The 22,468-nt window shown below is 40.9% G+C and overlaps 1 protein-coding gene across 2 annotated transcripts in view; it reads left to right on the top strand.

Annotated features, from left to right (window-relative positions):
- Positions 1–22,468, top strand: part of CHN2 (chimerin 2) — a 287,694-nt gene that overhangs the window by 137,981 nt on the left and 127,245 nt on the right. For both annotated transcript variants that reach the window (XM_014841045.3, XM_070511247.1), the window contains 2 exons: positions 6,863–6,901; positions 15,554–15,609. In XM_014841045.3, coding sequence (XP_014696531.1) covers positions 6,863–6,901; positions 15,554–15,609 — 95 coding nt within the window. The remainder of the gene's footprint in view (positions 1–6,862; positions 6,902–15,553; positions 15,610–22,468) is intronic.

Genomic DNA, 22,468 nt, shown 5'->3' on the forward strand with positions numbered 1-22,468 from the left:
CTGATGCAATATATGCAGCTTTGTTTGAAATATTCTTAAGGATGAGTCATCTCCGACTTCCATGGTGGATCATTCTCTAAATTGGTGAATCTTTCACTCTTCTCATTTTCCAAAGCCCCTGCGTGTGTTTTTCTGTTAGTCTAGTCATACTCCACCGAGCCAAGGGAGGGAATCTGGCTCTCCTTGATGTTTACGGGTATTTCCTCTTTAGTTGTCACTTACCCAAGCGTAGCACATGGCGGTCTCTAATTTTTCTTCATTAATCAGTCCCCAAATTCCTTTACACTTGCTCCTCAGGTGGTGCCATCCAGTCAACATGTTTCTGGAGCTGCAAATGCGTGGAAAAATATAGCCTTCCAGCTGCAGCCACCAGAACATGTGGGAGCAGTGTGTTTTCCCTTCCCTCCATGACCATATGTTTCCACAGGTTCACTCCCAGAAGGTTCCAAGCTCTGTTTGTTTCCCTGCAAATGCATACCTATTTCATCTGTATATTTTCTAAGTGAGTCTTAAAGGCATCAAAAAATTAAAATGTGCAGTGATGATAGCCAGTGTTGGTGAGGGGGTGGGGAAACAGGCACTCTTTCACACATTGTGGAGAGTTCCAATTGATACAATGTTTTGAAGGCCCTTTTAACAATTGCATTTAAAGTAAAAAATACACAAACCCTTCCCCCAGCAGTTCAACTTCCCACAATCTATATTACACATGTAACATATCTTTGCAGCATTGTTTATAGTAGCGAAAAATTGAAAATAACCTAAATGTTCGTCAGTTGGAAACTATTACATAAACGAGTTAAATACATTTTTGGTATTATACAGTGAAAGACGGTTAAAAAAATAATAAAACAGATCTGTGTGTACTGACGTGGAAAGATGCCTAAGAAATATCATTAAGTTCAAGAGCAAATTGCAGGGCAGTATATATGATATGAGACCATTTTTACAAATTTTTATTCTAGACATTTACAGGACAAAATCTGGAAAGATTCACATAAATCTAATAATGCTGCTTTTCTCTGAGCCTGGGCACTTTCTAAGAGACATTTTTAAATTGTTGGACTTTTTCTGGTTTTTAACAATAAATGTGTATTCTTTTTAAGTTTAGTAAAAGAATAGAGATATTACATTATTTTTGTCATGTTCTTGATCTAAAAGATGGCTTTTTGTGACATGTGCTCTCTTGCTCCTGTTGTCGCCTCCTTGGGTCTCAGACATTGAAGAGCTTTCCACGTGGTGATCCCAGAATTCTTTATCCTCCCCCCAGTTCAGAACGGCAGCCTGCCTTGTCAGGGTTCAGTTACTGTAGCACAGAAGGTTTTCTCAAGATCGCTTCCAAGTTTTAGCCTGCACCTCCAGGCCCCCTGAACCAGCTTTTCTTCTGTATAGAATGTTCAGATTCTTTGTGGGCTATTTCACTGGAGTGGTCTTATTACCTGTTTTTGTAAGGTTCTGATCATCTTCTAAGCCTCTATATCTTTTTTCCCCCTCTTTCCTGAAAGGAGATCCCTGCTTCCCAGCCTGCTTAGAATTGCTCATGAACATTTATTTCACAGAATTTTTAAAGGAGGACCAAGGGGGTTGGGCACAGCCTTTTGCTACAGAAGCCGTGGTCTCTTCTTTTGTCTACAGCTCTTCCTGCACTAACACTGTACGCGCTGCGTGTGTTATTATAAGAATGATTTTTGTTGAGTCTTTTTACTTATACTTCAGTTTCAAGGTGGTGATTTATTTAGACAGCATGTTAAAAAAACAAAGAAAATACCTAGTTAGGGCTGGCCTGGTGGCACAGTGGTTAAGTTTGCACACTCTGCTTTGGTGACCCGGGGGGTTCCCTGACCTCGATCCCGGGCATGGACCTAGCACTGGTTATCAGGCCATGCTGTGGCAATCATCTCACATTTAAAGTAGAGGAAGATAGGCACAGATCTTAGCTCAGGGCCAGTCTTCCTCAGCAAAAAGAGGAGGATTGATGGTGGATGTTACCTCAGGGCCAATCTTCCTCAAAAAAAAAAGAAAAGAAAACACCTAGCACTTCCATTAATTAGTTTCCCATTCATTTTAATTTTTGTGCAAGCAAAGTGAACATAAAATTAGAAAATGCAGGTACGCAAAAGAACAGAAAAATAGAAGTCACCTCTATTTTCACTATCGTCTATAGCAACTGTTAATAATTGGGTTTTTATAGTCTTATGGATAATTTCTATGTATATAAATGTTTATCTTTTCTTAAAAATGGGATCATATTAAAAAAGTAAGTAAATGTCCCCCCAAAATGGGATCATATTTAATAAATTGTTTTGTAACACAAGTTGTCTAATACTTAATGTAGCATGGATGTTTTTCTATATCATTAAAGACAGATAATAATAACAGCAGATAAAAGAGTTTACTACATGCCAGGCAGCAGACTATGTATTTTATACATATTAACCCATCCTATCCTCACAAAATGCTACATGTTGGGTAGTATTATTGCTCTCATTTTATAGATTAAAAACCTGAGGCACAGAGAGGTGAGATAACTTGCCTAAGGTCACACAGCTACTTAGTGACAGAGCTAGGTTTTGAATGTAAACAGTCAAGCTCCAGAGGCCACACTCTTGACCACAAAGCTCTGACCCACACCATCGTTTTCATGGCTATCGTATATGATAATTTATTCAATCACTCTCTTCTTTCTGGGCTGTTCCATTCACTATGATATGCAAAGCAGCGACGAACACCTTGTTCATATATCCATCTTTGTGGGTGTACAATTGCTACCTTAGGCTGAATTCCCATGAATAGAATTGCTGAGTCGAAGGATTTACACATGTTTTAAAGTTTGGATACATATTAGTCAATGTTTTTAAGGAATATATTTTCTAAGCCTCATTGACCCTTATAATTTATGGTTCCTTTCAAAAAATGTGTAACTGTCTCCTGGGTTCAGTGCCAGTTTTGTCTTAGAACGTGGAGCTGCTTGTGTTCTCTTCGTCTCCTTCCCTTCTGCGTTATACCCGTCTCTCTAAAATATTTAACAAAGGAATACACTTTCCAAAAGCGTTATGCCTCGTGGTGTTGGTACTTCGGTAACTTGCCCCTCCTGGACTTAGCTATTGGATGGAGGGATGCGCATAGGTGGAATACTGTCCCACCATTTGACTTGAGGACGATTTTCATACTGCTAGTTTTCTTTCTTTTCTGTTTTATTTTTCCCTTCAAGCTTTGAAAAAGCTTGAAGAATTGCACGAGAATTGAAGTAACAAATCTGTTACACAATCCTTTTTTTCCGGATTTCAGTCTCTGTACATTAGGGGGGACTGCCTGCCGAGGGTGACTGATGTGTCAGAGGCCTGGAAGGCAGAGCTCTCTGCTCTAATGCCACCTCTGCCTCTCACTTGTTTGATGACCTTGAGAAGCCACTTAATCGTTCTGCATTTCATTTTCCTCATTTGGCAAATGAGGAAGATGAACTAAATGACCTAGAAAACCTAATCCAGGTTAGAAAAAAAAAATGTCAGGCTATCCAAGACTGAAGTAGATCTTTGAAAAATATTGTATGCAGTGGGGGCAAAGGTGCATGTTGGTAGGGCGGTGTTGAAGGCTGCTGAAGATTTGTTTCGACATATTAAAAGTATTTCGTGCCGTGTCGCTTGGCCGAGGCCTCCTAACAGTGCACTTTAGTGGTTTGTGAAACGTGTCTCTAAGACCAAGGTAATTATAGTTGTTCCACTGAAGCATGACAAATGGCCTCTCGCTTTGAATTCTTTTATGAGAAGGAAAAATATTCCGTGACAACAGCACTGGAACTTAATTACAGGCTCCAGATCTGGGGGCAAGAATAGAGACAGTCATTGGCTGTGGTCAAGGGAGAGAGGACAAGAACATGAGCTCACCTGGGAAGAGCCAGAAAAGAGTGATGAACACTGACCACAGCGCACTAACAACATAAGTGGGGCTTCATGGAGAATTTGCTTTTTGCCAGGTGCTTTCTCAAGAATTTTATATATATTATCTCATTTAATTCTCACAGTAACCCTAGGAGACAAGTCATGGGATAGGTGCTTTTATTTTTTCTGTTTTATAAAGATGAGTATTGGGAGGCCCTTAAAAGAAATTAAGTAACCTACTTCGAGTTATTCAGCCAGTAATTGTCAGAGGTGATACTTGAACCCTGAGAGTCCATTCATTTATTTAACACATGTCTTTTGAATGTTTGTTATATGCCAGGCACCCTTCTAAGGGCTGGTGAGGCAGACGTGAATGAAGCAATTCCTGTTTATATGGAGTTTGGCTTATAGTAGGATGAGACCAGTAATAGCAAGCCAACCAATCAATAAATAATTTCAGATGGTAATAAGCACTGTGGAGGAGAGTGACTGGGGTTGGGGAAGACCACTTCACACAAGATTGGCAGGGAAGGCCCCTGGGAGGTGACATTTGAGCTGAGCCCTACGTGATGGAGCAAGTCAGCCATGCCAAGACCTGTTGGAGAGCATTGTACATGGAGAGTCCACAAGGGCACAGGCCGGGGGCTGGGAAGAACATGGCTTGTTCTAGGAACAGAGTGAAGGCCAGTGTGGTTGGATGATAAGTTAAAAAGGGAAAAGTGTCTGCAATGGAGTCAAGAGGTGGCAGGGACCAGATGACATGGGGCCTTGTAGGCCGTAGTAGGATGTTTGCACTTTAATCCAAATGCGAAGGGAAGACTTTAGAGGGTTTTAAGCAAGGGAGCATTAAGATCTCCAGTCTCTCTAGGCAACTTTCTTTACCTCTATGTTATATTGTCAACAAGGGACAACTGGAAAGGGATAAATTGTTCCTGCAGCAGGCAGGGCAGCCTGGACGAAAGTTAAAATGCTAAGAGCTAGTGTTTCAGAGGAAACAGAATTCTAGGTTTTTCACAGATCAAGAAGACATAACAGACAGTGAGGGGTTATCTAATCTAAATTTCTAACTTTAGGTAAGAAGACCTTAGGAGATTCAAGGTGAGCGTCTCAGCTATACTTAAAAACCTGCATAAAAGAGATGACGTCTTTTTTGCGGGGGGTACCTTTCCTCAGCACGTGGAAAATTGCACTCTGCAGAAAGTTGTGCTGAACATCTAGAGCACTTCTTGGTCTGGGAGTTGTGCTGACCTCATAGCATAAATCTCATCCAAAATCACAATACATTACAACTTTGTAGAGATGACATCTCGGGGATCTGCATTTCCATGCAGTCTGTCGTGTGTGTGTTTGTGTGTGTGTGTGCGTGTTGATCTTTATCTTTGAAAAAAAATTTTAGAAGATGTCATCAACATTTAACATACAGGACCCGGCTTTTCTGGTGAGGTGGCATTGTATGGGTGGTTCTGGAATTTTATTGTAAACTTGGCAACTTGATTTATTTTATTTGAATGCTCTTTATAAACACTCATGTTAACCCACTAAAATTGGTTTGTATCATATAAAGGATGAAATTAATTGCACGTTTAGGTTAAAAGCTCACTATTACAAGATACTATTCTCTTACTTCGACAAAAGTATTGAGTTTCACTTTTATTCGGCAAACTAAGTTGGAATAACAACATAAACCGTTATTAAAGCACTGTATTTGTGTGTGTGCCTATGTAGCTCATTATCCATAGGTAGGGACCTGACTACCCAGGCCTAACGATATAAATTTATTTGTGTGAAATTACCTTTGGAGGCATTTAGTGGCCTCTGGGCTAGTAGGGCCCCAGAGAGCAAGATATTAATTGTGAAAGAATCTATTTTAAGCTACCCTTGTGTAATTGAGTAGGATTTGGGGAAGTTCACTACTCATGTTAGTTCATATTTATAAGTAGCATATTTGTTTTTCAGGAGGGGAAAAATTCTCAAATTATCTTACTGGATGAGGCTAGAAAAGTTCTATTCCCTTGCATGAAAGTAGGATGTGACCGCGCAGGGACAAGGACAGGGTAAGGACAGCTCTGTGATGGCGTGGAGTGCAGACAACAAAAAGCAGAGTCTCCTCATCTGAAGGAGCTGAATTAGAGAGCTGTTAAGGTGCCCACAGCTCAACCCTCTGTGATTTGGGAAAAGTGTTTCCCCCTCCGGCTGTTCGAGCTGGAGTACATTTTACCCAGGCCTCAGCTACCAGCTCAGGAAGACTCTCATCGCTCTGCCAGAATTATAAATTCAGCTGTCAGCGCGAGGCTTGTTGAGTTGACTGAACAAGCAGAGTTCCTCCCATTGTCTGTTTTCTAGCTTGATGAATAACAATTTTGTCCTCTCCATTTTGTTGTAACTCTTTCACTCTGACACTTCTGATTGCTGAGTGGTTTTCTGGAAATTTCCAAAGTCACACACTGCAGTAAATTCAAGGAGATAATGTGATTCCAATTGAATCATCAGTGTCTCTGCTGTCAGACCTAGTATTTTAGGAGTTCAGTTGGTCGAGTTGCACAACTTCCCAGATTTAATATTACATACTTGCCACTCGGCGTCTTGCCCTCAAGTCTTAATAAATAGGCTAAAGGTCTGATTGGAAACTGTGAGATAAATTATATGTTTATTATGCCAAGTTAAGTAAATACTGTTTGAAAGGATTGCTGGAGGGGACAATCAAGTTAATTGCTTTAAAAATCTTTTTTGATTTACTGGGCTCTATGAAAATGGCTAAGCAATTGATTCTGTCATGTAAGAGATCTGAAGACAGTGGTGTTGGGTCCACAGGGTTGCCATGCACATTTCCTCCCTCGTGCCTGGAACTGTCCCATAAATGAGTGGAGAGGCCCCCTGAGGCCAGAAACCAAGTACTGCTGACAGACTGTTTTTCCTCCAGAGAAGACGCATGTTGACAGTTTGACGTGCAGGCTGACGGATTGATTTCTTTCTTTTTATTCTAGATGCCGAAGAATACCAGCCTCCGATATGGAAATCGTACTGTGAGTATCTGAAATGATAATGTCCTCAGAAGTCTCCAGCAGGCTTGCCTTTTGAACAATTCTTGCCATTGATTTAGTGCACATAAGCGGTCCCACATCGCAGCACTGATCACCCAAATCCTTTTTCCACTCACAAGAGATGTTGGTCAGAGGGGACTAGAAAAGCACTCTCCCCTGGCTGGGACCCTCGAGAGCTGGCTGCCTGTGACCCACTTCAGAAATGCTTAGAAAAAAGGAAATGTACACTCTGACTCTCTACCTTTCAATTGAGAGCTTTCTTTCTTTCTCTTCCTTCCTTCCTGCCTTCCCTTCCTTCCTTCCACAGTTGGTCAGCAAGGGTAAATTTGTTGACTTCCATGAGTTCTGTTCTTGGCCAATCATCCTAAAGCTGTAACATCATATGAGATTTACCACAAAAAAAATTAGCAAAACTATAGCACAGAATTATGTTTGATCACTAAGGGCAACTCCTTAGAAACAGACATCATTATCTGATCATCAGCCACCAGTTCAACTCCCCTCAGGAAGGCAGGCAGTTGTCATCACCTCAAGCTTATTGTCTCTTTCCTCAGTGTCATCTGCCTGACTAAGTAATTCTCCTGTTAGAGTGGGGAGGAGTGTGGTAGGATGGAAGCCCACTGGGCTCAGAGCTGAGGGACACAGTTCTTGTTCAGGCTCTACTTCTAGGCAGCAACAATAAGAATAATTCTTGCTATTGTTATTGATCTTGCCCTTGTTTCTATGCCCATTGAGACCTGCTGTGGGCCAGCTACTGTGCCAACTGTGCGCTTGAACTCTCAAATTCTCACCACAGTCCTAAGCAACGGGTACCGTTGTTATCTCCATCTCGCATACAAGGAAACCACAGCTCAGGGAGGTTCAGTAACTTGGCAAAGGTTTTACAAAAAGCGTTGGAGCGGCATTCAGAGTGGAACCCAGAAGCAAGTCTGACCCACAGCCTGCAAGTCTCCAAGACTTTTTTCTTTCTATTTAAAATTTTGTACATAAATACATAAATAAGTATACACATGCACACAGAGACACACACATGTATATACATATGCCTATGGATATATATGTTTGTTACAAAAGCAATACAAAGCTACATTAAAAAATAAACTACCGGAATACGTAAAGCTGAGAGTAAAAATTTCCCGTAATCCACAAACTAGCCCCCACTCTGTATTCCATGCCTCTTTCCTGCTCCCTAGTAGCTGACCCCTGTCAATTTTGGGAGGCATATCCTTCTACGTGTTTAAAATACACATGCCTTATATTAAGGCATTATGTTGTTGTTATTTCCTTTTGTAAAAATAGGTTTATGCTGCACTTGGTGACCTTCAACTTGCTCATGTCACTTCACAAATATCGTTTCTATCTTTCCATGTCAGCATATGTAGAGGTACCTCATTCTTCATTACAGGAGTCTGTTCTTCCATCTGTGAAATAAAGGGACGGTGCTGGGTCTCTAAGGGCTCTTCCACTCTAATGTTCTGCATTCTGATCTTCTGTTTTAAAAGGCAGTACTAATGACTTAGTAATTGGATGTTTTTGTTTGTTTGTTTCCTAATGGAGTGTGAAGTGCTCTGACAGTAAATCAACAAAATATCTGTAGTGAGAGGTGCTGGGTGTTCCATGACTTACTATTCCTTACACACTGCCTTGCACACAGCCTTGCATACATTAACTACCCAATAAATATTTGTTGAGTGAATGCCACCGCAGAGAGCTTTACTGAAGCAAAACAATGGCATTGGCTCAAATTCATTTCGCCTTTTGCAAAGAGACCTTGGGCCACCCAATATCTCTTAAATGTACTTCTGTGTCCTAAGGAAGCTAGAAAACACCTTGCTAATTATATGTTCACAGTATCAATTTTACCCTAGAGTAAAATTGGTTTTAAGTCTGATTTGGGGGTCTAACCCAGTTGTGGGGTTTTTTAAAAAATTTGTTCTAGAATCATAAAACTTTAGATGCAGAAGGGATGGTTGAAGTCATTTATTACAAACCTAATGGCATAAATGAAATTCCTCTCTATTGCACCTAACTAATTGTCATCCAGTTTCTATTTGAGGGCCTCTAGTGACGTGGAACTCCAAAACTGAGGGACCTATGCCTTCAGTAGGCCATCTGTGGCATCAAAAACACATTGACCAGAGACCTACAGAGCACCACTGAGAAAGAATTCTCTTTTGGTTGTCCTGGATCCATGAATTGTTTGGGTTTGCGTGTTGGACCACTTATAAACTCACCTGACAATATTATTCCCAAGCTCCTGCTATTGCACGTTCATCCCAAGATTGTCGTCCACTCATTTGGTCTTTCAGCAAACAATGAATACCTTCTGAATGTCAGAGAATAAGTATTAGGAATCAAAAATGAATAAAATGTGGTCCATTCTTTCCTCCAGTTTACAGTCTAGTGAAGAGGCAGATGTAAACCAACTAACTTAAAATGCAAATGAATTTTAGTAATAATATACTACTACTGTACCTCTGGGGACTAGAGGAGACTTTCTAGAAGAGATTAAATTTTCACAGGAATCTTGAAGGATGAATAGGAGAAGGAAACTGAGGGCTTGCAGGACTTCATGAGATACTTTTAAAATCCAAATACACTATAATCATAGCATTTTCCTGATCTGAAAGCCCAGCAAATTTCAGAATACGAAATTTGTTTTGTTTTAAATAACCTGTTGGCAAACCCATTCCCAACCCCAGGAATCACCAAGCTCTTCTTTTTGAAAGATCACAAACCGTCTTTTGAGAGATTAATTTTAGATATTGAAGTAAATTCGTTAGCATATCATTTATGGAATCCACATCTTTCCATCATACACTTTTTTTTTTAACTTTAGTGATTATTTGTTACTTTGAAATCTTTCCTATATTTACTGGATGCAGTATATTTTTGCCATATTAGAGGATTAAAAATTAGGTTTAAATATTTAAACCATATTAGGTTTAAAAATTTAAAGTCATGATATTCAATTATTAGAGAAGTATAGCAGTATGCCTTTGCTTTCATTATTTCATAACTTTGACTTATTTGATATCAGAATATTATCATGAAGCATTAGTCCCAATTATGACATTATTCCTAAAATAAAATTAGTCTACTTCATAATGATTCACTTTAAGGAGCTGTGTCTGAGTTTTAATGCTAATTGCAGTGCTCTTGGGTGCAAGTAGCGGAATCATCTGCTCAATCACATTGATTGACTTAAGCAAAAAGTCTAAGGGCATTGTCTTCAGGCCTGACTTGTTCCAGCAACTCAAATGACATTACCAGAACCCAGTGTGTCTCTCCTCCTTTTTTGGCTCTACTCTCCTAGGTTTGGCTCTGCTGTTAGTAGACTCCTCCCTTGTGATCCCCAGATAGCTACCAACAGCACCAGGGATAAGGCCTCCTCATTCAAGAGCAACAGGCAAAGAGACAGTTTACTTTCCTGACACTTCAAGCCAAGTCTTAGCACTGAGTCTCAGATTGACCTGAGTCACCAATTTTGACTCCGTCACTGTGGTCAGAGAGTTGGGATATGCTAACTGCCCTAAAGCAAGCAGGGACCACCACTGAAACTCTGATGGGGGTGGGAGGACCAATCCTATATCATACACATGACTAGAAAATTTGGAGTACTATTGGAATGGGGAAGATGGAAATGGATGCTGGGAAGGCAACCACAAATGTCTGATTTAAAAATTTAGAAGAGTAAGGAACCTTAGAAATCAGGTCTCTCGGTATTTTACGTAAAGTGCATTATTTATTCATTCATTCATTCAGCAAATGCATATTAAGTCTTTGCCTTAAGCCAGACAGTGAGCTTGGAGTTGTGGGCCACAAGGATGCATGACACTTGGTCCTGAGTTGAAGAACTGTGAGGTCATACGATGTCCCTTAAGTTCCTGTATTCTCTGCTCCCCTCTCTTTCTCAGAAGCTAATGCTGTCACTTACTGGGCTGTTTCCAAAAGAATAATCTTGTCCCAAAATATCGTATATCTGCAGCTAGTCCTTAATAGTCAAGACCAAACTCCAAAACATTGATGAGGTCACTGAGAAAGCTCTGGTTTCAGTTCTCTGAAAGAAAAGCTATTTTCAAGTTCGCTTAAAAAAAAAGTAAAGTTACATTCTAAACTTTAAACCAGAACTGGATGAACTGTATGCCCTAAGTAGACAAGTTCAAAAGCCAACCACCATGGGTGTACTCTGAAAGGTTTTATTTTTTAAGGGACCAAATGCCAATTAGGCGGCAGATGCTACGGCCGACAGCTCTCCCAGGAGACTCCCCAGCAGCGGGTGAAGCAGTCCTAGCTCGTGCGTGTGTTTCTAAAGAGGAGTTTAGAACCTCAAAACCCAGATCCACAGGCCTCCTGAATCAGAATCACCTGAGGAGAATATTTATAATAACAATTCCTGGACCTTACTCCAGATTTCTGAATCAAAAAAGTAGGGGGATTTGTAATTTATCACATCACATGGGTGTTTCTTATGCACGCTTATGTCATAGATCCTCTGGTTCAAGGATACACAGCTTCATCCTCTGGTCTTTCACAGTGCCATTAGACAAGAGAAGAAGTCGTTCGCCATTAAGACTGGACGAATGTTCTGTTGGCGACGCAGGCTAGAGCTGGGCTTGAGCCAAGAAGACATCTAAAGCACCTACTATTTCTTACTCATGCTTATGAGTTTTTTTCTATGAAAACTGGGAAGACATGGGCACTGAGCAGGGTGGTACTAGCACAATGTCACAACGAAGTGGTGAGGTTTGGCTCCTGGGTCCACGTGCCCTCTTTAGAAGCAAGTGGCTGTTAGAGGCCATCCCTGCAGGGTCTCTTATGAGCTGATGAGTCTGGATTGGGCTTCAGCATCACCCAGGCCGCAGGCTTTCGCTCGGTGTCCATAAGGAGTAGGTTGATTCTGTTACCAGAGGAGGGTGAGTCGAGTTTTCTTATTGAAGAGAAAGGAAAACATCCTCTCAGTGAGTGATGACCCCCCACCCCAACCCCCGTCAAACAGCTTATTCCAGTGCTACGAGTTCTTTCGTACGCTGTAGAGGTCCCAGGGCTGGGGAGTGCCTGGAACATATTTGGAACATTGCTGTACAAGCAGAGTCCATCATATCGCCTCTTAGCCCACAGAACCACCCAAGAAGTGAAATACATCATTGCATTTTGCTTGTGAAATGTGTTTGTTGAACAAGGAAAATTCAAGAAGTGACACTTTCAGATAATATGACATGTTCCAGTTATATTAAATGTACCTCTGAGATTTTTTTTTACAGATGTTTGTTTTGTTATGGCTAACCATGACAATGAGGGACTGGGGCCCTCTCTCGAAGCTAAGATAGGATTTAGGGCCCCATTTTTCATATGGCTATCATTGCAGTTGGTTACCGTCTCATTATCTTTATAGACAGACACATAACCCAAATGGCTTCTGTGCCCATTTGCCAACTTCTGTTGTTTGGAAAAGTACTGAGCAGGTCTTGCGGATCTGAGACCTGCTCACTGAGAAATAGTCAATTAATGATGTGTGCTGCCCAAGGACCAGGAAGGAGAGGTGTTCCTGGCTTGAGGGGTTTGCAGGCATCCCCTCAAAATCACCCCTGGCTCAGACTGTTCCCAGTTATGAGGCTGGTGAAGTACTACATTTCTCTTTACTAAAGCTCAGAGGGTCCCTAGAGGACACAGCTCTGCGCTTTAGCCTGTGGACAAGGGAGAGGAACTGTCCAGAAATGTTCCTTCGCCGGTATCCTCCGTGATTGTTAATGGCGTCTGGATCTCTCAGTCATTCAACGTCCTTCTCTCTATTCAATTTGTAATCAAGCTGGTCAGTCCTTCTCTGCAGTCACCCACCTTCTCATCTGCACTCCCACCAGTGTCACCTCAACTCACACTTTCACCATCTCGTTTATGTACAACTAAAATACTACTCTCTCTCGCTTCCCTGCCTCCAAGGTTCCCACTCTGATCCTTCCTTCAGCGAGGTGAAGGGCAGTGGCCATCACTCCTGGCTGTGCATTGGAATCTCTTGAAGAGCTTTAAAAAAACAGATTTCGGGGCCCCTCACCAGACTGGCAGAGTGAGCATGGCTAGGGAACACAGAGTCTGGGAATCTGTATTTTATTGTGGCTCCTCGGAGATTCTAACACAAGCAGCCCCACATGGGATCTCCTAACCATCTACTTCAGGGAACCACTGGCTGAGGCTGAAAAATACAGACTTTGGGATCAGAAAATCAGGCTTTAAATCTTGATTTCATCATATTATCTGTGTGACCTTCAGCTTCTTCAAAGCTTAGCATCTCCACTGCTTTACGGGTGGGTAGGTAGGGGGGAATAACAGTTACCTTGAAAGTTTGTTGGAAAGATTAAATGAGAAGATGCACATAAGGTGTGTAGCACATAGTAGGTGCCCAGAAAATGGCAGCTTCTATTATTCTGAATAGTCTTATCCTTATTATCATTATTTGGAAACAGACCAGATCAAGTCACCTCGCAAGTCAGGCAAGCCAGGGAAGACCTGAATGAAGGGAGAGAGGGAGTCATATGGATGTCTTGGGAAAGAGCAATCCAGATGGAGGGAATAGCAAGTGCAAAGGACCTGAGGCATAAGAAAAACAAACCAGGGCTTTGGATTCAAAAGGATACATTTTAGCTGGACACCATGGGACAAATATTTAACTTCTCTGCACTTGTTTTCTCATCTGAGAAATGAGAATGATAATGATACAAAGCTGTTTTTTCTGAGTTCTCATGAAGATTCAATATAATATTGTTCCTGGCACATGACAGGCACTCAGTATGCTGGTTGCCTTCTCTTCTCCCTTCCTCTCCACTCATCCTCAAAGCCTGCACATAATGCTGACTGTAGTATCTGGTCTATACCAGATGCTCACATATTTGCTGATACGAATTGCAAAGGCACACTTGGCTAAAATGCTTCTGTCTTATAACAGCTGTGCTTCCTTTGTCATCTCCAAGGGAGGCATTAAGAGTGGCATTCACAAAGCCATTCCACCTGGGCCCCCCACATATAAATGTTGGCTTCAAGAGGCATTGACAGTGGGAAGAGAAGGGACAGGGTTCTCTAGATGTGTGTTCTGCAATTCTCCTTAGATCTAGAACTCTGTGATTCTCAGAGATGGCCCCGTTGGTTCTCATCACACTCATTAGCAGCCACAGCCTGCTGAAAAGCAGTTAGTAGGTGCTGGAGGTGATTCGAGACAAATAAAGGATTCCATGTAGCCTCTCTCACGGCTTAAGGAGCGCATGAGCCCTACTGTGATAGTCAGTGGAATGTCCACAATTATTTCTCTATCTTTGGCTAACTCTTCCTCACGTTTCTTCTTTTACAAGAAGCCTTCTCTCACCCTATCTCCCATACATGGGTCCAGTTGTCCTTAAGTGACACAGGCATCATCTTTAGTGTGGGCAAACTAAGCTTAGAAATGTGGCACATTACAACATCTATAAGAGGGTGAGGCAGTCTCTTCTCTGTGCTAAAGCTGGATAGTCTACACCTAATTAGGTAAGAAAATGACTACGTTGAGCCGAAAGCATTGGGGACCCATAATTACAAAACACAGCCCATCATTTTCATCTCTGTTTCCACATAACCATCTGCCCTTCCATTGAAATTTCTTTTTTATTTTTAGATCTAAGAATATATCAGAAATTTTTGCTTATCTTATTACATTTTCTGGAAAGACTTTATAGGACTGAGTTTTTAACTTTTCATAGATTATTCCATCTGAAATTAATTTTTCCCTCTCAAGATTCTGAAGATAACATCAACTAGGTTTGTATTCAATTTCTGTGTTCGTGGAAGTAGAACCCAGAGGCACCAGCATAGGCTAGTTTCCTTCTAACAGAGATAATAACCGGACTAGCTGAGCAGCAGAAAATCATTTGTTATAGTCTGAAAAATCACAAATTATAGTCTGATAAGCTGTATTTTTTTATGTGATTACCTGCTTTCCTCCATGCCCACGCCTGAAAGTCTGTCTTTAAAGTAGGATACAAGAGAATTATTTTTATTTAAGATATGAAAGGGCCCAAGAAAAAAGAATGACAATGGGTGGGAAATAGTCAAATAGATGAGAATTCATGGTGATAGGGCAAAAATGGAACTCATGAGAAGAGCAGTGACTTGGTGTTTCATTCTCTCACAGAATCAGTTGTGTCTTTGTACATAACTGTTAACGTTGCAGAGAAGGGCCCTCCTCTTCTAATGCCCGTCTTTCCTGCTCTGTCAGGAGACATCAGCATTGAAATTCAGGAATCCTATTATTATATGATCCTACTACTTAGTTACAAGTAGAATTTCAACTTTAAAATATTCAGAAGAATTTTAGTCGCATCTAGTCTTCCAAGAAAGCCATAAAATGAACAATGCCAGTAACAATTATGAAACTAAATTGGCCTTATAAGAAGGAAAAAAAATCAATTTTTCCAGTTTGCATTCATGGTGACTAATTTCCATATAAATGATCTGACTTCATTCCTTCTAAAAATGTGCCAGTATCCTCTTTGCTTTTTGTTTGAAATATTTGCAGTTTTTGAGATGTACTTAGATGGAACTATTTGAAGGCATGTCGGTATGTGTTGCAGTTTTCTGATTATAATTATCTTTTTTTTTTTTTTTTGGCAGTGTATCAGTTACAGCAAGAGGCCCCTCGTCCCAAGAGGATCATTTGTCCTGGGGAGGTCAGTACTCAGCTATTTCCAATACACCTTGTTAAAGATGATGAATTGGCAGCACTATGTTGATGTTGAAGGGCTTTCAAGTTTCCTGGGAGTTGATTTCTTTAACGCTTGTTAGAATGTCACCAAATTTAACACCTGAAGACTCTATATTTTGAAATCAGGTGTTATTTTAAAAATACTAACAAACTAACTTGGAATCAAATATCTCACATTTTTAACCATTGCAGAGGCAAATGAAGCATCCTTGGTAAACTCCCCTAAAATGTGTATTTTGGCTGTTTTCCTTGTTCCTCCTTTTGATTCTTTTATCATTTTTTATGAGAGAATGCTTCCAACAGAGAAAATACAGAGAATAATAAATATCTGGGTACTCTCAACACCCCATATTTAGCAAATCTTTATGCTTTTAAATATTTACTTGACATTAAAGAGAAAGCCCTCCAAGAAAAGTGACTGTGTTTTTATTCTTGGCGATAAGCTTAAAAAATATATCGTCTCATAAAAATGCTTACCAGCCCACAGAACTTTCTCTATCCCTCCTTTGCTCATTAGTTCTCTTATCGTCTGGGCTTCCTGCAAGATTTGAAAGACAGCACCACAGCTCTATTTTCTATTGTCACATTGACCAGTTTCTTTAATAGCCAAACTAATATCCTTCAAACAAAGGTCCATGGCTCCTTGCTTATTTTTGTTATTATGACTTTGATTACATACAGAGTAGCAGATATCTTTTTAAATGTCACATCTGCCTTATCAGGGGGAAAAGGCTCCATTTCCAGCATTCTTGAGATTCATCCTTGAACATCAGTACTTCCTGGCAGACTGACCGGATATGGTCCTTAATCTGTCTCAAAGACTTAGGGACATACATGCCCACATCTAGAGCCAGCTTATCACTGTTTAATAAATCTTTCTATATAAAATTTTACTTCTATTGAAGGGTATTGAGATTTATCAAGTAATCTGAATTTTAATGCAGAGTAGACATTCTTATCCCAGGAATGTGGCTGGAGAGGAGAAAATATCTAATCCTTAAGGAACAATCCAGGGTGGAGTCAAATCTTTATTTGGTAGTCTTATCCTATCCTGTCACTCACCCTGCTGACTGTTGTCTTTGGTTACCCAATAAAATGCAAATAAGAGAAGAACAGGACAAATACAATTTTTTTGATGAGATGCTTTAAATAGGGTGTTTGTGGTAAGAATTAAGAAACAAGTTGTTAAAAATTCCTTCAGTCCTACTTTACATTTAGTATTTCTCCATCAGAAAACATATAACCAAGTGTAGGGAGCTGGAGGAGTTTAAATGTCTCCATAAAAAGAATATTTGTAAAGTTAGAATACAACTAAGGACTCTTCCCAGGGGTATTAATAGAAAGTTTCCAGGCACGGTTGGACACCAGAACTTGAAACCCAAGGGGGCAGTAAATATCCATTTGTTCATTTATTCAACAAATACATATGGAGAGCCTACACTGTTCTGACTTTGGTCGAGGTGTTGAGAATGCCCCAAAGAACTTGCCTCTTGGTACCTTTGAGTGTCATATTAAAAGAGAACAAAATCATAACATATGTAATTAGAGATATAGTTAAGATTTTTACCTCTGCATGTGTGTGGGTGGGTGTGTGTGTGTAAAAGAGAGAAGGAGAAAGAGAGAGAGAGAGAGTGCACTTGTTTGTTTCTCAGAATCCTTGGAACCATGTCGGTTGTCCTCTGAGGCAGGTGGACTGTCAGCAGTGGAGATGGGTGGGTTCAGATTAGCTTCACAGAAGCTCTGCCTAGGCTTCGGCTGAAACTCCTCAGATGTCCAGGGGGCTGAGGGTCCACTGCACATCTCTTTAATGTTGCACTTACGTCGGAAGGAAATGCCACAGACACCTTAGCAAAGCACAGCTGTGTGCCACAAGCCACGAGGATCTGCTATAGCTAAAGGACATGGTATATGTGCAGCTTTTTTTTCCTCTTGTCTGTCTTTTAAACCAAGTTTTCACCTTTTGACCTTTATCGATTTGATTCATTAATAAGTTATACCTGGTTGATGCTGGATTCATTGGTAGCTTGCCTCTAGAAATTCCATGCTCCCATTTCCGCCATGAAATCTAATATGAAATGGATATTCATCAGTTCCATTTCCTCGGCAGGCAGCATGGGGCCCATCCAGCCAGGCAGGTGTCAGGCGATAAAGGGTTGAGTGTGCTGGAAGAACAGGTGCTGTCTAGATGAGCGCCAGCAGGAGTGGTGACAGTTCCCTTTGTCCTCCTGTGCGACGTTAACTGCAAATAATTCCTGCCCAAATTGCTGGGCCTCCTAGGACTTGGCCTCCTTCTAGTGAGGGCACAGCCTCCTCTCGGACACTGGTGAAATGGCTGCTTCTGCTACAGATGGTGTTTAAGCAAACGTCTCTTTGCCTTGTGGCACACCTGCGTGCTCAGGGGACGTGCCTAACGAAGACAGAAAGCCTTTCAGGTTGAGTGTGTGGCCAGAGAGATTGAAGCTTTCTTAACACATTTACATAAAGCCATAAAGGCTGTTTCTTTTGAACAATGAGTTATGATTTTTTTCTGTTTCTTTGCCATCACACCCTTTCGCTAGCTATCAAGAGTTCACATTTTCCTTTTATGCACAGTCCTGCTGCCCTCCTTCTTAGTCATCAAACCCTCTCCTCTCAGCTACCTCTTCCCTTGCCTCAGCAAGCCTGCCCAGCTGTGCTACTCCAACGTACTCGATCTCTTTTGTTTCTCTAATGACTAATAACTTCCCAGACTATGGGCCTCTCTCGGGTTAGGATCTTCTTATTGAACGTGATGAATACCCACTTTAGAGCACCAAGTTAAGTCTGCAGTTACAGCGATATGGAACACTGTCGCTCAAGGCTACAGACTGATTCAGCAGGCAGAATCCAACAAGCTTTGCAAACCCAGGCAGGGAGCCCAGCTAGACTTCTTCTGAGTCCTTGCTCTACCGCTTTCTAGGTACCTCTCTTAGAGCCAAGCACTTCCTGTCTCGGGGGGATTAAGGTCTAACCCAAAGGCGAACATTGACTTTGTATCTAAATGAATCTAAATAGGATATCTGCGTCAAGTGTCTAGAATGGTGCCTGCATATAATAGGTACTCAGTGTTCGTGATTCATGGCAGATTCAGAGACCTGTGAAGAGCAGCTTCTGAGACAGTCATTAGGGACAGGGTCAGAGCAATGACAGTAATCTCTGAAGGTGAGGGCAAAAAAAAGGCAACCATCAAGAACAAAGCAGGATGCCTGGGTCAGGAATTAAGCCACCAGGAAAAAAGATATGGAGAGTGAGGAAAAGAGGCTACAAGCTGCTGAACAACAGCTCTGGCACCAATTAAGCCAGGTAGGTCAGTTACTGAAATAGCAGTCCATTGCTTTCCTGAGATTCATCGCTGTAAATTAATATTTATGGAGCAGCCGTGGCACCTGGCACTCTATTGGCATTTCCTGAGTGCTCCTTGCCAAGAGATTCAAACCATCCTCCAGTATGCAAAATTCTCACTTGTCCTCTCCATCAGTCATTTCATAAGCATTTATTAATTACCAACTGTGTGCCTGGGTGGTCTGCCAGGAACTGTGCAGAATATGGACTCCCAAGTTTGCATCTCTAGCTAAGACCTTTCCCCTGGGCTCCAAACATCTCGCTCCATCTGCCTGCTTGACCTCTTCAAGTAGATGCCCCACAGGCCATCTCCAGACTAATGTTCAAAATAGAACTCGACCCTCTCCATTAAATGGCACCAAACTTCAGAAACTTGGACCTCTCACTTTCCCACACTCACCCTTTTCCCTTAGCAGTTGTCAAATTCACCTCCAAATATATCTTGCATTTGCCCGCTTTTCTCCCTCTCATTTCTTGCCTGGATTGTTGCGGTCCAGCAGCCTCCTGCCTGGTTTCCCTGCTTTCACTCTTGGCAGTCTCCTTTCAGCCCACATTGTCTCTCTCTCTCTCTCTCTCTCACACACACACACACTCCATTCACCAAATAGGAGCCCAAAATCGTCATCGTTAAATATGAATCCAACAGTTTCAACAATTTCCCATTGCTCTTAAAAGAAAAGCAAGACCTCATGCTACGCCTCTGAGCCATGGTGTGGCTCCCGCATTCGACCCTGCCCTGTCTGCCCCATTCTTCTCAGAGCGCACTTCCGTGCAGCCCCACTACCTCTGCTCCCATTCGTCAAACAAACCACAATGTTGTTACTACAGGGCCTTTGAATTTGCCGTTTGCCTGGAATTCTGGTCCCCGAGTTCTCTGCATGTCCAGGTTTCAGGTCACAGTTCACCTAATAACAGAAGTTCTCCCTGAACCCCATAAAAATGAGCACTTCCCCAACCATCAGATCTTCTCTATCGTATCACCTTATCTGTCATATCACCCTGTTTATTTTGTTTGGAGTACTTAATACGCTCTCGAATACACTTTCTTCTCATCTTCAATTGTTTACTTGTTGCTTGTACACCTCCCTCCAGGAGAATACAAGCTCCAGAGACTTCACCAATCTTTTTTCTTTTTTTGAGGAAGATTAGCCCTGAGCTAACATCTGCTGCCAACCCTCCTCTTTTTGCTGAGGAAGACTGGCCCTGAGCTAACATCCATGCCCATCTTCCTCTACTTTATATGTCAGATGCTTGCCACAGCATGGCTTGCCAAGTGGTGCCACGTCCACACCCGGGATCTGAACCGGCAAACCCCAGGCCACCGAAGCAGAACGTGCACACGTAAACGCTTAGCCACCTGGCCGGCCCCTACTTCATCAATCTTTTTTTTTTTGATCATAGGTACTTCCCTAACATTGAGCATAGTGCCAAGTAGCAGTGGGCAGTCATTAAATATATGGTAAAATGATGAAAAAAAGGATAGAGATCACTAACAAAGGAATTTAGAATTCTCAAACTATTACTAATAGGATATCAGATTTACTCAATACTGTTATTAGGGTAGTGAGTTGGACTTTTGGCAGCTGTTAGAGTTCTTACTTAAACACAGACTAATATTTTTTCTTGGAGTATTCTAAATTTCTTTTTGGCCTTTCCAAAAGGCCAAAACATCAAGATTTACTTGCATGACTAATGTAAAGTCAAGTTCCACTAGAATTACGTAAAAATACACAAAAAGTAGGAATTCTTTTGTGACTGCAAATGATTTGGTGTCATTTGTCTTTCTTTTTTTGGAAATTGCTGTAGCAAATATGGGCTTATAAAAAGCAATTTCAGAAAGGGGAAATAAAATCATGTACTATTATTTCAAATTGTTCTCCATTTTATGCAGCTTTACTTCCTCTCTCCCTTGCCATAAATAATCTATGTTGAACAAGTTTTTTTTTTTTTTTAATGGGAAAGTGAATTGTAGAACCGAGATTTCCAGCATGTATGATCAGAACCAGCTTTTTTTTGGTGGTCAGAGGTTAAGCCAAGTACAGATGACACGGCCTATCTTAAACTGCAATAATACCATATTTTACCTCCTAGCAAATTATATTCATTTTTTAAATACCACTTTCTGTGCATTTTCTCTAGTTTTTGATGTTCTTAAATATCTACCCATTTCACTTTCTTCTTCCTTTATTTGTAAAAACTATTTTTTAAAGCCTACAAAAGCAATTCATTTTATCGTTATGCTTTTTAAATTTTGATTCACCAAACCTAGGCTTTACAGTCCTGTAGTCTTGTAGCTTTAGGCATTGATCTTGACTTGGCATAGCTGGACGATCTTAACAAGCCATATTGATTGGCCATATCATTCTCAACTAACTTAGTACATTTCAAATCACAGATTTAAAGTAAACTCAGAGAAGTTTTCTATTATTCTACCATCCTCTTCTTTTTCTTCTCTTACTCATTGAAAATAAATGTTTTTAAACCAGTGTGCATTTGAAGGAACAAGAAAACTTACTGATTCAAGACATCTAGACAAGACATGTCTCTAAAGTAATGAGATTCATTCTACAAGCCACAAACAGAAATCAATTCCATTACCTTTTAATTGGCTTTATGTGCACTAATCAGAAGGCTATTTCTTCCCTGGTAAGAAATATTTCTCTTCTTTTCATCCTGGACTTTCTCTGCTGGTCTCTTTTTCCCCCCTTAGTATTGACACAACCAAGAATAAAGGACTTTTCCCATCATTACTCCCCCCGGGCTTTCTTCTCCCTCCCTCTTGCCGTCAGGATATTTTCTTGATGTGATTTCATCCTGAGCTAGACTTGCTTTGCTTGTAGGCCTACTGTAGTCAAGGGGGAAAACCTTCTCATAAAACTAATGTTAGGAAAAATTTTTAAACATATGAGTTCTATTTTTTTCTAAATAAAAACTTTTTAAATGAAAACTCTTTCTTACTGCCAAGTGCTGTGATCTGCCAAAATACGTAACTCTCCAAAGAAGAATTCACTCTCTTTGGAATACTTTGAACTTCTTCGAATGTAAGGCGGACCCCGCATGTTTGCACCTAGAAAATATTGTCATTTCCCAGGTGATGTCAGGAGGAGTGCATAAGGGGCTCTCGAGGACAAGCTGCTGTAGGATTCAGAGGCGTAAGGACTCCAAGCCAAGGGGACAGGCTGGCTGAACTGGAGAGGGCCACCAAGGAACACTATATATCCTGAAGCATAAGTTGAGGCAAAAGTGTAAGGTTTCTTCTTAAAACAAAATGAAGAAAATGAAGGGGGAGACTAAACAGTGATTGATAGTAAGTAAAATTTCTTGAGAATCTTCCTTAGTCTCTCTGAGTGATTTTATTTCTGAAAATGTGTATTCCTTTGTATAATTATTATAGATGAAATAGTCCATTGTGTAGTTAGTTGTTTTAGAAAAAAAGAATAACCGATAGCATCGTGGATCACAAC

This window comes from Equus asinus, chromosome 1 (genome assembly GCF_041296235.1).
Source record: "Equus asinus isolate D_3611 breed Donkey chromosome 1, EquAss-T2T_v2, whole genome shotgun sequence".
Classification (NCBI taxonomy): domain Eukaryota; kingdom Metazoa; phylum Chordata; class Mammalia; order Perissodactyla; family Equidae; genus Equus; species Equus asinus.